Source organism: Primulina eburnea, chromosome 7, assembly GCF_022965805.1.
Source record: "Primulina eburnea isolate SZY01 chromosome 7, ASM2296580v1, whole genome shotgun sequence".
In the NCBI taxonomy this organism is placed as follows: Eukaryota; Viridiplantae; Streptophyta; class Magnoliopsida; order Lamiales; family Gesneriaceae; genus Primulina; species Primulina eburnea.
This window is the reverse complement of record NC_133107.1, coordinates 27,684,576-27,698,249: the sequence shown is the minus strand read 5'-3', so window position 1 is coordinate 27,698,249 and position 13,674 is coordinate 27,684,576. Positions and strand designations below refer to the sequence as shown.

Here is a 13,674-nt window from a genome sequence, read left to right as displayed (position 1 = left end):
ACCTCTTTACCTCGAACAAAAACTGTCAATCGATCATATCTAACCTTAAGGTTAGCGTAGAACTCTCTCACCAGTGATATGACAGCATCCTGTGGCTGTCTGCCAAATTCTTCCCACTGTCTAGCAGTAAGCATCCTCCCAATTTCAGTATGAGGGAGGCTCATATCAAAACCCCTCTCCTTGATAATGCTTCTATTCAAAATCTTCCCGTATTGTTCCTCCGCCCTCTCATCATAAAATCGACTCGCATCATAGTTAAATGTTGATGATGATGAAGCACCCTTAAATTGTTTTCTTCTAGGTGGCATTTTGTCGAACACCTTCTCAACACAACTTTTATTCAACCCACTTCTCAAAATACAAGATTATTGCAATCCACCAAACTACTACTTCATAATATTCACACTTCAACAATGTACACAATAATCAATCAACAATATTTCCAAAATCAACAAGATGCTTCACCAAATGAATAATTTCCTTCTTTAGCAACAAACCCAACAAATTTCGAATTTATCCATAAATTTGCTATGAATTTGCTCACCTTGGGTGTGTTGAATTGTTTCTTAAAGAACAAAAACAAAGTTTTGTTCAAATTCTTGAAGAAATTTTGGAACCCCTTTTCCAACCCTATGTTTGATTTTGAATTTGATGGAGAGGAATGAGGTATTTGATGGAATGTGTGAAGATTTATAAGTTGTATTGTTGAATTTGTTGAAAGAAGAACAAAGATTTGGTGTATGAGTTGTGTTTGAAGTAGGGATTTCGAAAATGTGGAAATGGGTGTTCTTGAGAGTGAGTTTCGGTAATGGAAGAGAATGCCCGATTGTATCTTAAAAATGTCCGACCGTGGGTGCGGTAGTGTAAGCACCGCGGGGGCGGTGTGTGTTCGAACAGGTAGCGCGGGTGCGGCGTTATAAGCAGCGCGGGTGCGCTGTGTGTTCGGCAGCTACGCGCATTTCTTCACACTGCACGACCGCGGGTGCGGTGATGTAAGCACCGCGGGTGCGGTAGTGCTTCGGCACTCCTAGCGCGGGGGCGCTGTCTTTGTGCTACGGGTGCACTCCTGCTTCGAATTTTTATGTATTTTGAATGCACCTTAAGCATAGGTGCAGTACACATCAGACTGAAAGGGCACTCCTATTTTATCAAAATATTTTCTTCTCAACTTTTCAGTCCTGAAAAGAAAACAATTGAAAATCATTAAATTTGGGAAGATAAAATCAAACATTATATTTAAAAAAATACAAAAACACAAATAACATGATACAAAAATAAAATCAACCCCGAAATCAAAATGCAAAATAAACGTAAATTTGGGTTGCCTCCCAATAAGCGCTTGTTTTAACGTCATCAGCCTGACTTTCATCATTCTACTTTGGTTCTCGCAGTGGGATGTTGTCCATGTGTCGCACTTCATTGCCAAAGTAATGCTTGACCCTCTGACCATTGACTTTGAATGTCTCGCCATTTTTGCATTTTAGTTCAATTGCACCATGTGGGTACACTTTTTCTACTGTGAATGGGCCAGACCATCTGGATTTTAACTTACCAGGAAACAACCTCAGTCGAGAATTGAATAATAACACCTGTTGTCCTGCTTCAAAGTCTCGTCGATGAATCTGCTTGTCGTGCCATCTCTTGGTATTTTCTTTGTATATCTTGGCATTCTCGTATGCATCATTCCTGAATTCGTCCATCTCATTCAACTGCAACAGTCGTTGCTCGCCCGATGCTCCCATGTCAAAATTGAGTTTTTTTATAGCCCAAAATGCCTTGTGCTCCAGTTCCAAAGGTAAATGACAAGCTTTTCCAAAGACCAACCTATAAGGTGACATCCCGATAGGTGTCTTGTATGCAGTTCTGTATGCCCATAAAGCGTCATCTAGCTTGATTGCCCAATCCTTCCGGTTTGTTTTCACTGTCTTTTCTAATATTTGCTTTATCTCCCGGTTGGATATCTCTGCTTGCCCATTGGCTTGCGGGTGGTATGCCAGTGTCACCCTGTGCTTCACATCATACTTGGCCAATAGTGAGTTAAAAATTTTGTTACAGAAATGTGTACCTTCATCACTGATAATGGCTCTAGGCGTTCCAAATCTCGTGAAGATGTTCCTGTGGACAAACTTAACAACAACTCGAGCATCATTAGTACTGGTGGCGATTGCTTCCACCCATTTTGATACATAATCGACAGCAAGTAAAATGTAAGATTGACCAAAAGAAGATGGGAAGGGACCCATAAAGTCAATACCCCAGACATCGAAGAGTTCCACCTCCAAAATATTTGTTAGTGGTAATTCATGTCGTCTAGAAATATTGCCAATTCTTTGGCATTTATCACATGACTTGACTAAAGTATAACTGTCTTTAAATAAATTAGGCCAATAAAAACCTGACTGTAATACTTTAGCTGCTGTTCTAGATGCTCCAAAGTGTCCACCGTAGGGTGCGGAATGACATTGCTGTAGAATCATACCTGCTTGTTCCTCAGCTACACATCGTCTGATTATCTGATCAGCACATCTCTTGAACAAGAATGGATCGTCCCACAGGTAAAACTTGGCATCATGAAGAAATTTCTTCTTTTGATGATACGTTAAATCTGAAGGTAATTCTCCTGCAGCAAGGAAATTAGCTATATCTGCAAACCACGGATGTGTAACACTTACCTTGAAAAGTTGTTCATCTGGGAACGACTCGTTGATAGCTCCACCTTCAGTTCGTTCTTCCAGCTCTAATCGTGACAGGTGATCAGCCACCTGGTTCTCACAACCTTTTTTATCTTTGACTTCAAAGTCAAATTCTTGAAGTAGGAGTATCCATCGTATCAATCTGGGCTTTGCATCCTTTTTGGCAAACAAGTATCGAAGAGCTGCATGATCAGTAAAAACGGTTACCTTGGTGCCAATGAGATATGTTCTGAACTTGTCAAATGCAAACACCACTGCTAGCATCTCTTTTTCAGTAGTTGTGTAATTCTGTTGGGCTGCATTGAGTGTACGACTTGCATAGTAGATAGCTTTAAACATCTTGTCTCGTCTTTGTCCCAATGCTGCTCCTACAGCATAGTCGCTAGCATCACACATGAGCTCAAAGGGCTCCTTCCAATCAGGTACTATCATGATGGGTGCTGAAATCAGTGCTGCCTTGATCTTATTAAATGCCTGCAAACAGTCATTGTCAAAAATAAATGTCGAATCTTTCTCTAACAAATTACATAAAGGTCTAGTAATTTTAGAGAAATCTTTAATATGACGACGATAGAACCCGGCATGTCCCAAGAAACTTCGAATTCCTTTCACGTTCTTCGGCGGTGGAAGATTTTCAATTGCCACAACTTTGGTCCTGTCAACTTCTATTCCTTTAGCTGAAATTTTGTGGCCAAGCACAATACCTTCTGGAACCATGAAGTGACATTTTTCCCAATTCAGAACTAGATTCTTAGCCTGACATCTCTGCAAAACATGCATTAAATTTTGCAAACAATGATCAAAAGATGTACCAAATACAGAAATGTCATCCATAAAAACCTCCATTATTTCCTCAACCATATCAGAAAATATGGCCATCATACACCTCTGAAAAGTAGCAGGTGCAATGCATAGTCCAAATGGCATTCTCCTGAAAGCAAATGTACCGTAAGGGCAAGTGAAGGTAGTCTTCTCCTGATCCTCCGGTGCTATGACAATCTGATTGTAACCTGAATAACCATCTAGAAAGTAATAATAATGATAACCACCAACTCTATCAAGCATCTGGTCAATAAATGGAAGTGAGAAATGATCTTTCCTAGTAGCATCATTCAATTTCCTGTAGTCTATGCATACTCGCCAACCAGTCACTGGACGAGTTGAAATCAATTCATTGTTCTCATTTTTCACTACAGTTATTCCTCCCTTCTTAGGCACTACTTGTACTGGTGAAACCCATGAGCTATCAGATATAGCATAAATAACACCAGCATTTAACAATTTTAATACCTCAGCCCTCACAACCTCTTTCATTGCAGGATTAAGCCTTCTCTGATGATCAACATAAGGTGAATATGACTCCTGCATCAAAATTTTATGCATACAAACAGTAGGGATAATTCCCCTTATATCAGCAATTGTCCATCCCAGAGCAGATTTAAATTCTCTCAACACTCTCAACAATTTTTCTTTTTCATTACAAGTAAGAAAAGAAGAGATGATTACTGGATATGTTGAATTTTCACCTAAAAATGCATAACAGAGGTGACTTGGAAGTTCCTTCAATTCGGGGGATACTTTTGGTACCTCTATACTTGCATCTTCAAGTAGTTCTACATTATGCACATCAATCTTTTCTTTAGGCAATGTATCAAGAACAAGTAACTCCTCTTGCACGTCCCAATCATCTTCATCCAGTATAGACGCCGATTCCAACAAGCATCTCTCCAAAGAATCTTTCGTCAATCTACCTGCACCAACATGAGATACACATGAGTCAATTACATCAATGCTATTACAAGTACTTACCTCATTTGGTTCTTTGATTGTGTTGTAGATGATGAACATAACTTCTTCTCCACCTACTCTCAATGTAAGCTCACCCTTGTGTACATCAATCAAAGCTTTTCCGGTGGCCAAGAATGGCCTTCCAAAGATAAGTGGGGTGTCCTGATCTTCTTCCATATCTAGAATGACAAAATCAGCAGGAAATATAAATTTGTCTACCTTTACCAGAACATCCTCCACTATACCCCGTGGATATGTAAGTGATCTATCCGCCAGCTCCAAGGTAATAGTGCTAGGCTTCACCTCGCCAAGCTCCAAAGTCCTGTAAATAGAAAAAGGCATTAAATTAATACTGGCACCTAAATCACATAAAGCTTTATTTATTCTAGAACCACCAATAACACAAAGAATAGTAAAACTCCCTGGATCTTTGAGTTTTTGTGGTAGTTTCCTTTGAAGTATGGCGCTACACTCTTCTGTCAACTTCACTGTCTCAAACTCATGCAACTTCCTCTTCTTTGACATCACATCTTTGATGAACTTTGCATAGTTTGGCATTTGTTCTAACGCATCAGCAAATGGAATGTTGATGTGAATCTTCTTGAAAATTTCCAAAAATTTGGCAAATTGCTCATCCAATTTCTTCTTTTTGAACCTCTGCGGATATGGAAGAATTGGCTTGAATACCGGAGGTTGTTCAACTTCAACTTCAACATCAACTTTGGATCCCTCAGTTTCAACTTCTTCAACAGTCATCTCTTTCTCATCCTTATCGTTAGAATTTTTACCCTCAAGTTCTTTTCCACTTCTCAAAGTCACAGCTTTGCATTGCTCCTTTGGATTTACTTCAGTATTACTTGGGAACTGACCTTTATTTTGATCTTTCAATGCATTAGCTAATTGACCAATCTGTGTCTCCAATGACTTCATTGTGGCTCCCATATTTCCCATGTGAGTTTCCATGCCTTCAAGACGAGATTCGGTCCTAGCCATTCTTTTACTCGATTCTACAACAAATGTCCCAACTAAATCCTCAAGTGAAGGTTTTCCTTCCCCCTTTGATGCATTGAACCCCGGTGGAGGATTCAAAACATTCTTATTATTAGCATATGAAAAATTCTCGTGATTTCTCAAACCCGGATGATAAGTGTTAGGGGGAGGGTTACTTCGATATCCTCCATAACCACCAAAATTCCTATTGTTGATATAATGAGCCTCATCAGGAATATGTGGTTCCTCAGTGACAACAGATGCATTTTCAACATCTGATGTACTAGCCTTGTTCATTGCTGCAATTTGAGTTGTTAAAGCTGAAACTTGAGCTGTGAGTGATGTAATAGGATCTATGGCATAAATCCCAGCTTGCTTCTTCACTCCTGATCTTTCAGTCGGCCACTGATAACTGTTAATGGTCATCTGTTCAAGCAAATCATATGCTTGATCGGGTGATTTGGCAAATATTGTGCCACCAGCTGCTGCATCAACAGTACCTCTTGTTTGTCCATTCAAACCATTGTAAAATAATTCAATCTGTACCCAATCTTCAAAACCATGGTTTGGACATCTCCTCAACAATTCCTTATACCGTTCCCATGCCTCATATAGTTGCTCAAAATCAGTCTGCCTAAAAGTACTTATCTCGATTTTCAACTGTGCAGACTTCGCAGGTGGGAAATATTTTGCAAGAAACTTAGTTGCTAAATCCTGCCAGGTAGTGATACTCCCCAAAGGAAGCGATTGGAGCCATCCTCTTGCTTGGTCCCTAAGAGAAAAAGGAAACAAACGCAATCGAATTATATCATCAGAAACATCATTTATTTTTACCGTGTCAGTAATTTCAAGGAATGTTCTGAGATGTAAATGAGGATCTGCAGTAGCGGCTCCCCCAAACTGATTCTGTTGAACCATGTTTATCAACGCAGGCTTGAGCTCAAAGTTGTTTGCATTAATCGTTCCTCGTGCTATACCAGAATAATGAGCATTCAATACCGGCCTAAAATGATCTCGGATGTGTATTGCAGGGGGTGGATTTTCATTATCTCTGTTTTCAGCCATTGCTCGAATCTCTTCTCTTCTTGCCTTTCTTAATCTTCTTGCGGTTCTTTCAATTTCAGGATCTAAGATAAGCAAGTCAGGATTTTGCGATCTTCGCATGCACTGTCAAACAAAGACAATAAACAAATCAATGTTCAATGTAATACAATAAAAGCAGCTCTAAATTAAAATCTAGACTAATTGGTAACAATACTAATATAAATTCAAACTCCTCGGCAACGGCGCCAAAACTTGTTGCGTGTTTTCTTTAATGCTCGCAAGCGCACGACGTCAAGTTATAGTAAAATGTAATTATGAGTACAAGTATCGATCCCACGAGGAATGTAATTTCTAAATTTATACTAATGCTTGTAATTAGAATAGTCTCAATTTTATTTAGAATGATCAAATAACAGATTTGTTCGTACCAATAACTGAATTGAAAATAAATTTAATTTTAATACCAAACAGAGTTGAACAATGGAATAAAAGATCTAGAGGTTTGACTTCACGCAACTATCCACCATGTGATATGTTTGTGTAGCTATATTATAATTGTCCTTCTTATTCATTAGCCAAGAATTCTATGATTATCTACTCCCTCTCTCGAGTGCTAAGTAGATACTAATTATCTAACAAAAGATTGCAACGTCTCCGTCAACAATCAACAATTAAATAACACAACAAGCACTCAATTCTTTTAATGGCTTCCAAAAGCAATATATGTCCTCTCGAACTATATAAATACCATCGATGTATTTTTCTCTTTCTTGATTATAAATTTCCTTTTCCAAGTGATAATTTATAACATACAAATCATTCAAGATATGGCCAGTAAAATGAAAGCATTAAGATTAGAAAAACACAAATGAACAATAAAGATAATTTATATAGCATAAATCATGAATCTCAACACATGGTTTCTAGTTTTGTTCCATCATTCCTCTAGAATTAAGATTTATTTCATAATAATGAAAATAAAACAACAACACATGAATCTTAAACAAGACATATCAAAATAAAAGTAAAAATAAAGAAAGAAAGAACTTAGAACAAGAGTTTTGGAGTGTATGAAGTTTTTGTTCCAAGATGTGCAAGAACTTGTTGAAGATGATGATCTTGATCTTCAACTCTTTTCCTTGTAGCCTCCACCCTTTTCCTAGCTTCTCTCTATAACCTAGATGATGAAAAAGAGACCCTTTTATAGTCTAGACAAGATATCCCACGTAGCACACCATTTTCCCCTTTTTTTCTTCAAAGTCCACAAAGTTTCACAATTTCCGGAGGGATGTTTGTGCATGACCGCGGGGGCGGTAGTCTAAGGACCGCGGGTGCGGTGCCATTTCGTCAAAGCTCCTCCTGCTGCATAACTGACACCACGGGTGCGGCGCTTGCATGACCGCGGGTGCGGTCATGCCTCGCCAAATGGCGCGGGTGCGGCGGTGTATGCAGCGCGGGGGCGGTCTCTTCTCGGCAGGTAAGCGCGGGTGCGCTCTTGTAAGCAGCGCGGGTGCACTGTTGCTTCGTGTCTCTTTGTCCTTTGCACCTTCTAATTCATCACTATATCACTCCAAAATCTCATTTCTAAGCTTCCAAACTACAATAACAAAAACAACAACATATCAAATAAAACCTGCTCAAGAATTACAAAATTCCAAGTTAAAAACAAGTAATAAAAGTACAATAAATTGCACTTATCACAATACTTAAATAAGTAAGGATCATCCCAATAAAATTTTTTAACTTCTATCAAGAATTTATTCTTATCCTGTGAATTCCAATGAGAAGGCATTTTATTTGTCACAAGAAAATTTACAATGTTAGCAAACTATGGCATAATAGTAGCATAAAACAACTGATCATCTGGAAAATTTTCATTTATTGGTATTTCATTATGAGATGATTCAGTCATTATTCTAGATAAATGATCGGCTACAACATTTTTTTTCCTTGTTTATCTTTAATTATAATATCAAATTCTTGTAACAATAAAATCCACCGTATTAATCTTGGCTTAGCATCTTGTTTATTTGATAAATATTTTATGGCAGAATGATCGGTGTAAACAATAAAAGTAGAACCAATTAAATAAGATCGAAACTTATTTAATGCAAATACTACTGAAAGTAATTCTTTTTCAGTAGTTGAATAATTTATTTGGGCACTATTTAAGGTTCTACTAGCATAATAGATTGCATAGGTTTTCCTTCTTTTCTTTGTCCTAACACAGCTCCTATAGCATAATCACTTGCATCACACATTAATTCAAATGGTAAAGACCAATCTGGAGGTTGTAAAATAGGTGATGTAATTAAAAGATTAATTATTTTTTTAAAAGCATTTTCACATTTTTGAGTCCATTCGAATTGTGTATCTTTTGTTAAAAGATTTGACATTGGTTAAGATAATATGCTGAAATTTTTTATAAACCTCTATAAAATCCTGCATGACCCAAAAATGATCGAACTTCTTTGACTGTTTTTGGTGATGTTAAATTAGAAATAACATCAACTTTGTCTTTATCAACTTCAATTCCTTTTTCAGATATCACATGTCCTAAGACAATCCCAGATTTAACCATATAATGACATTTTTCCCAATTTAAAACAAGTTTTTTTTTCTTCACATCTTTTTAATACTTTTTCTAGATTTTTAAGACAATTTTCAAATGAGTTTCCAAAAACAGTTATATCATCCATAAAAAATTCTACAAATTCTTCAATCATATCACTGAAAATACTTAACATGCATCTTTGAAAAGTAGCTGGAGCATTACATAAACCAAATGGCATTCTTTTAAATGCAAAAGTTCCGAAAGGACAAGTGAAAGTTGTTTTTTCTTGATCTTCAATGATATAGGTATTTGATAATACCCCGAATACCCATCAAGAAAACAATAATAAGAATTTCTTGCTACTTTTTCTAAAATTTGATCTAAAAATGATAGTGGGAAATGATCTTTTCTAGTTGCATCATTTAATTTTCTATAATCAATACACATACGCCAACTAGATGGAATCCTAGTTTGTAATAACTCTCCTTTTTCATTTTTTATAACAGTGATGCCTGACTTTTTAAGTACTACTTGTGTTGGACTTACCCATTTACTATCTGAGATTGGATAGATAATTCCAGCATCTAATAGTTTTAATACTTCATTCTTAACAACTTCTTTCATATGTGGATTTAACCTTCTTTGCGGTTGTTGATACGTTTTAGCATTTTCTTCCAAGTGAATTTTATGTGTACAAATTAAAGGATTCATACCTTTTATATCTTTCAAAGTCCATTTATATTTTTTAAGTAATTGAATTAAATCTTCTTCTTGATTTGGTAGAAGAGTGGAAGAAATTACAACAGGAAATGTTTTATTTTGACCAAGAAATACATATTTCAATTCTAATGGTAAATCTTTTAATTCAAGTTTTGTATTATCATCTTCTTTAAAATTATTTTCAGACTCCAAACTTTCTACTGAAAAAACTTCACATTGTTGATTTAATTTTCTTCTTGTATATTTTCTTCATAATTGTTTGAATTTCATTATCATCTTCATTTTCATTTTCATTAATACTTGGTTGTTTACATAAATTAAACACATTAAGTTCTAGAGTCATATTGCCAAAAGACAATTTCATTATTCCATTTCGACAATTAATTAAAGCATTTGAAGTTGCTAGAAATGGTCGTCCCAATATTACTGGAATTTCATTATGTACTTCTATTGGTTGTGTATCCAAAACAATAAAATCTACAGGATATATAAATTTATCAAGTTGAACCAACACATCTTCTACAATACCTCTAGGTATTTTAATTGACCTATCCGCCAGTAAAAGAGTAACAGAAGTGGGTTTTAATTCTCCTAAATTAAGTTTTTCATAAACTGAATAAGGAAGTAAATTCACACTTGCTCCCAAATCCAACAAAGCTTTTTTAATTTTATTTTCTCCAATAATACATGAAATTGTTGGACAACCAGGATCTTTATATTTTAAACTAGAATTGTTTTGAAGAATAGAACTTACTTGTTCAGCCAAGAATGCTTTCTTCTTCACATGCAATTTTCTCTTCACAGTACATAAGTCTTTTAAAAATTTTGCATATGAAGGTACTTGTTTAATAGCATCTAATAATGGAATATTTATCTTTACTTGTTTAAAAACTTCATAGATATCAGAATCACTTTTTTTGTTTTTTATAATTTGTTAATGCATGAGGAAATGGTGGAGGTTTATTTGAGTCATTTACTATTTTAGATGATTTATCATTCACCATATTATTCTTAGAATTTAAGGTATCATCATTCTCAAAAGTATCAGGATTATCATCCTTACTCTTTGATTTTAAATGATCCTTGTTTTCATTAATATATGGATCATTAACTATTTTACCACTTCTAAGGGTAATAACAGATTTTATTTGATCAATTTTTTCATTTTTTAATTCTTGATTTTGATTTTTAGGATTAGGTTGAGGTTGAGATGGAAATTTTCCTTTTTCATGAATATTAAGTGCAGATGCAAATTTTGCAAGAGTTTCTTTCAAATCATTCATAGATTGACTGTTTTGAATATTGATAGACTCTTGCTTTTGGATAAATGCATGAATTACATCTTCAAAGTTTTTTCTTGGAGGTGTAACATAAGGAATATAACCTTGATGATTTTGGTTATTTTGAAAATATTGTTGTGACGGTTGTGCATTATTATCATTCCTCCAACTAAAATTAGGATGATTTTTCCATCCCGGATTATATGATGGTGAAAAAGGATCTAGTATTGGTTTTTTATAATTGTTAACATAGTTTGCTTGTTCATGGAGACATTCTTTAAATTAAGGTAATGTTGGACAATCTTTTGTAGCATGATCATGTGTATCACATATATGACAAACAATTTCTTGAATACTTTTTAATTGACCACTCTTTTTCATTTCTAATGACTCTATTTTTCTTGGTAAAGATGCAAGTTTAGCTTGCATATCTGTATCATCTTTAAGATTATAGATACCACCCCCATTTGTTGAATTATTGATTTTAGTTGTTGGTGGTTCTATTGTACCTATATTATCCCAATTTTGAGCATTTTCTGCTAATGAATCAAAATATTCCATAGCTTCATTTGGGTTTTTATCTTCAAAAGTTCCATTACACATGAATTCTATCATTTGCCTATCTTTAGATATAAGACCTTCATAAAAGTGAGAAACTATTCTCCATGTTTCAAAACCATGATGTGGGCATGTATTAAGTAATTCTTTATATCTATCCCAACATTGATAAAATGTTTCTCCATGTTTTTGAGAAAAAGTTATAATTTGTCTTTTAAAAGAGTTTGTTCTATGGGAAGGGAAAAACTTTTTGAGAAATTGTTGTTGCATTTCTTCCCATGATCTTATTGAACTTGATCTTAAATTTTGTAGCCATGTTTTAGCTTTATCTTTTAAAGAAAAAGGGAAAAGCTTTAATCGAACTATATCCATGCTACAATTTTGATCATTATAAGTGTTACAAACTTCCTCAAATTCTCTTAGATGTAAATATGGATTTTCAGAATCTAAGCCATGAAAATTTGGTAAAAGTTGAATAATTTGAGGTTTAAAATTGAAATTAGATGCATCGGGAGAAAAACTAAACAAGATGTGGCACTAGTTCTAATAGGGTTCATATGGTGCCTAAGTGTTCTTAATTGATCATGTTCTTGATTATTATTATTATTATTGTTATTATTATCATTATCTTGATTATTTGAATTATCATCCATATTTAAATTATTTTCAGATACTCGAATAAGTCTACCACTTTTTTTTCGACTCCAAACACTCATTCAAGTAAAAACACACAATACCTATAAATAAAACATAAATAACAAATATAAACTTAATTTATACCTCCCCGAAAACGGCGCCAAAAACTTGCTACTACTTAAATAATAATTCACCCAAGTGTAGGTTGTCTGCAAGTAATATATTTCGTAAGTACGAGATCGATCCACAAAGAGGTTATTTTTAGTTTAAATTTATTAATTTATAGATTACCAAATGCAAGAATGAAGTTTACAAATTATAAATTTTGTCAAGACTTGAGGATTTATTCTTGATTTATGTAACATTGTTTAACTAAAAGTAAAACAAAGGAAACCACCATAAATAATGGTTCCAAGAAAATTAAAACACACACATAATATAATATAGTTCCCATTATAGAAAATACCGAATTAACCGATATTTTATATATGGTACCTATGATTATAGTTATAACTATATAAATATATAATTGCATAAAGTAAATGTTAAATTAAATCATTATATTTCATTTAGAACAACCGACAGAACCACGCTATTGCCTAAATGAAATATATTGATTTAATAAGTTAGTTGCGGTAAAGTAAAAGTTAATTGCGGAAAATAAAAGTTAGTTGCGATAAAGTAAAAGTTAGATTGTTAGTATTAAATCATAATATTTCATTTAGAACAACCGGCAGAGCCACGCTATCGTCTAAATAAAATATTGTGATATTATTATATAAATATATATATCTCTATATATATATAATATAACAATAATAATAAGTGATGAAATATTTATTGTATCAAAATTAAACAACAAATCAAGATTACCATTTCAATGGTATCAAGCTTTTGATGTAAATTGATAACAAGAAATAATTCATTTTTATACCTACAATGAAAATAAGTTAGCTAAATGAAAAGAAATAAAGAAAGAATATACAAAATATAAACAATCTTACTTCACCAAGAATGCATCCTCTTCACCTTGACATAATAGATTTAGCTTGCCATGAATTTACTTTTAATCAACACTAAAATATCACTCATAGTTGAGAAAATGAAAGAAAATATATTGGAACTTAAAACTTTGATACACACTCACACTATATTTTACAATGAGATAGAATGATTCTCAAGCTAGCACAAGGCCTCTATTTATAGGCCAAATGAGGGAAAGGGTCAAAAATTCTATTAATGCCCTGTAGTTGTAATAGTATTCTTTGTCTCCTCAACTCCAATTCCATGTCCCTTCTTTCAATGCCTTGTTCCATGACTTTTCTCACCACTTTGACTCTGATTAAGGCCACAAACATGTGGGGAATTTTGTGTAGATGAGTTTGGCCACTTGATTCACCTCATTTGGATA

General features: G+C 34.4%; 1 protein-coding gene and 1 non-coding gene across 2 annotated transcripts; one reads left to right on the top strand and one right to left on the bottom strand.

Annotated features, from left to right (window-relative positions):
• Window positions 1–1,373: 1,373 nt before the first annotated feature.
• On the bottom strand, window positions 1,374–1,838 carry LOC140835822 (uncharacterized). Its single transcript, XM_073201232.1, has one exon. The coding sequence runs from the start codon at window positions 1,836–1,838 to the stop codon at window positions 1,374–1,376; it is 465 nt and encodes a 154-aa protein (XP_073057333.1).
• Window positions 1,839–11,742: 9,904 nt separating this feature from the next.
• On the top strand, window positions 11,743–11,853 carry LOC140837568 (small nucleolar RNA R71). Its single transcript, XR_012119396.1, has one exon. It is a non-coding gene; the product is annotated as a small nucleolar RNA R71 (small nucleolar RNA).
• The last annotated feature ends 1,821 nt before the right edge of the window (window positions 11,854–13,674 follow it).

Bases quoted from the DNA above. Each gene is read 5' to 3' on its own strand.
- LOC140835822 (XM_073201232.1), bottom strand. From the start codon at position 1,838: ATGTCACCTTATAGGTTGGTCTTTGGAAAAGCTTGTCATTTACCTTTG.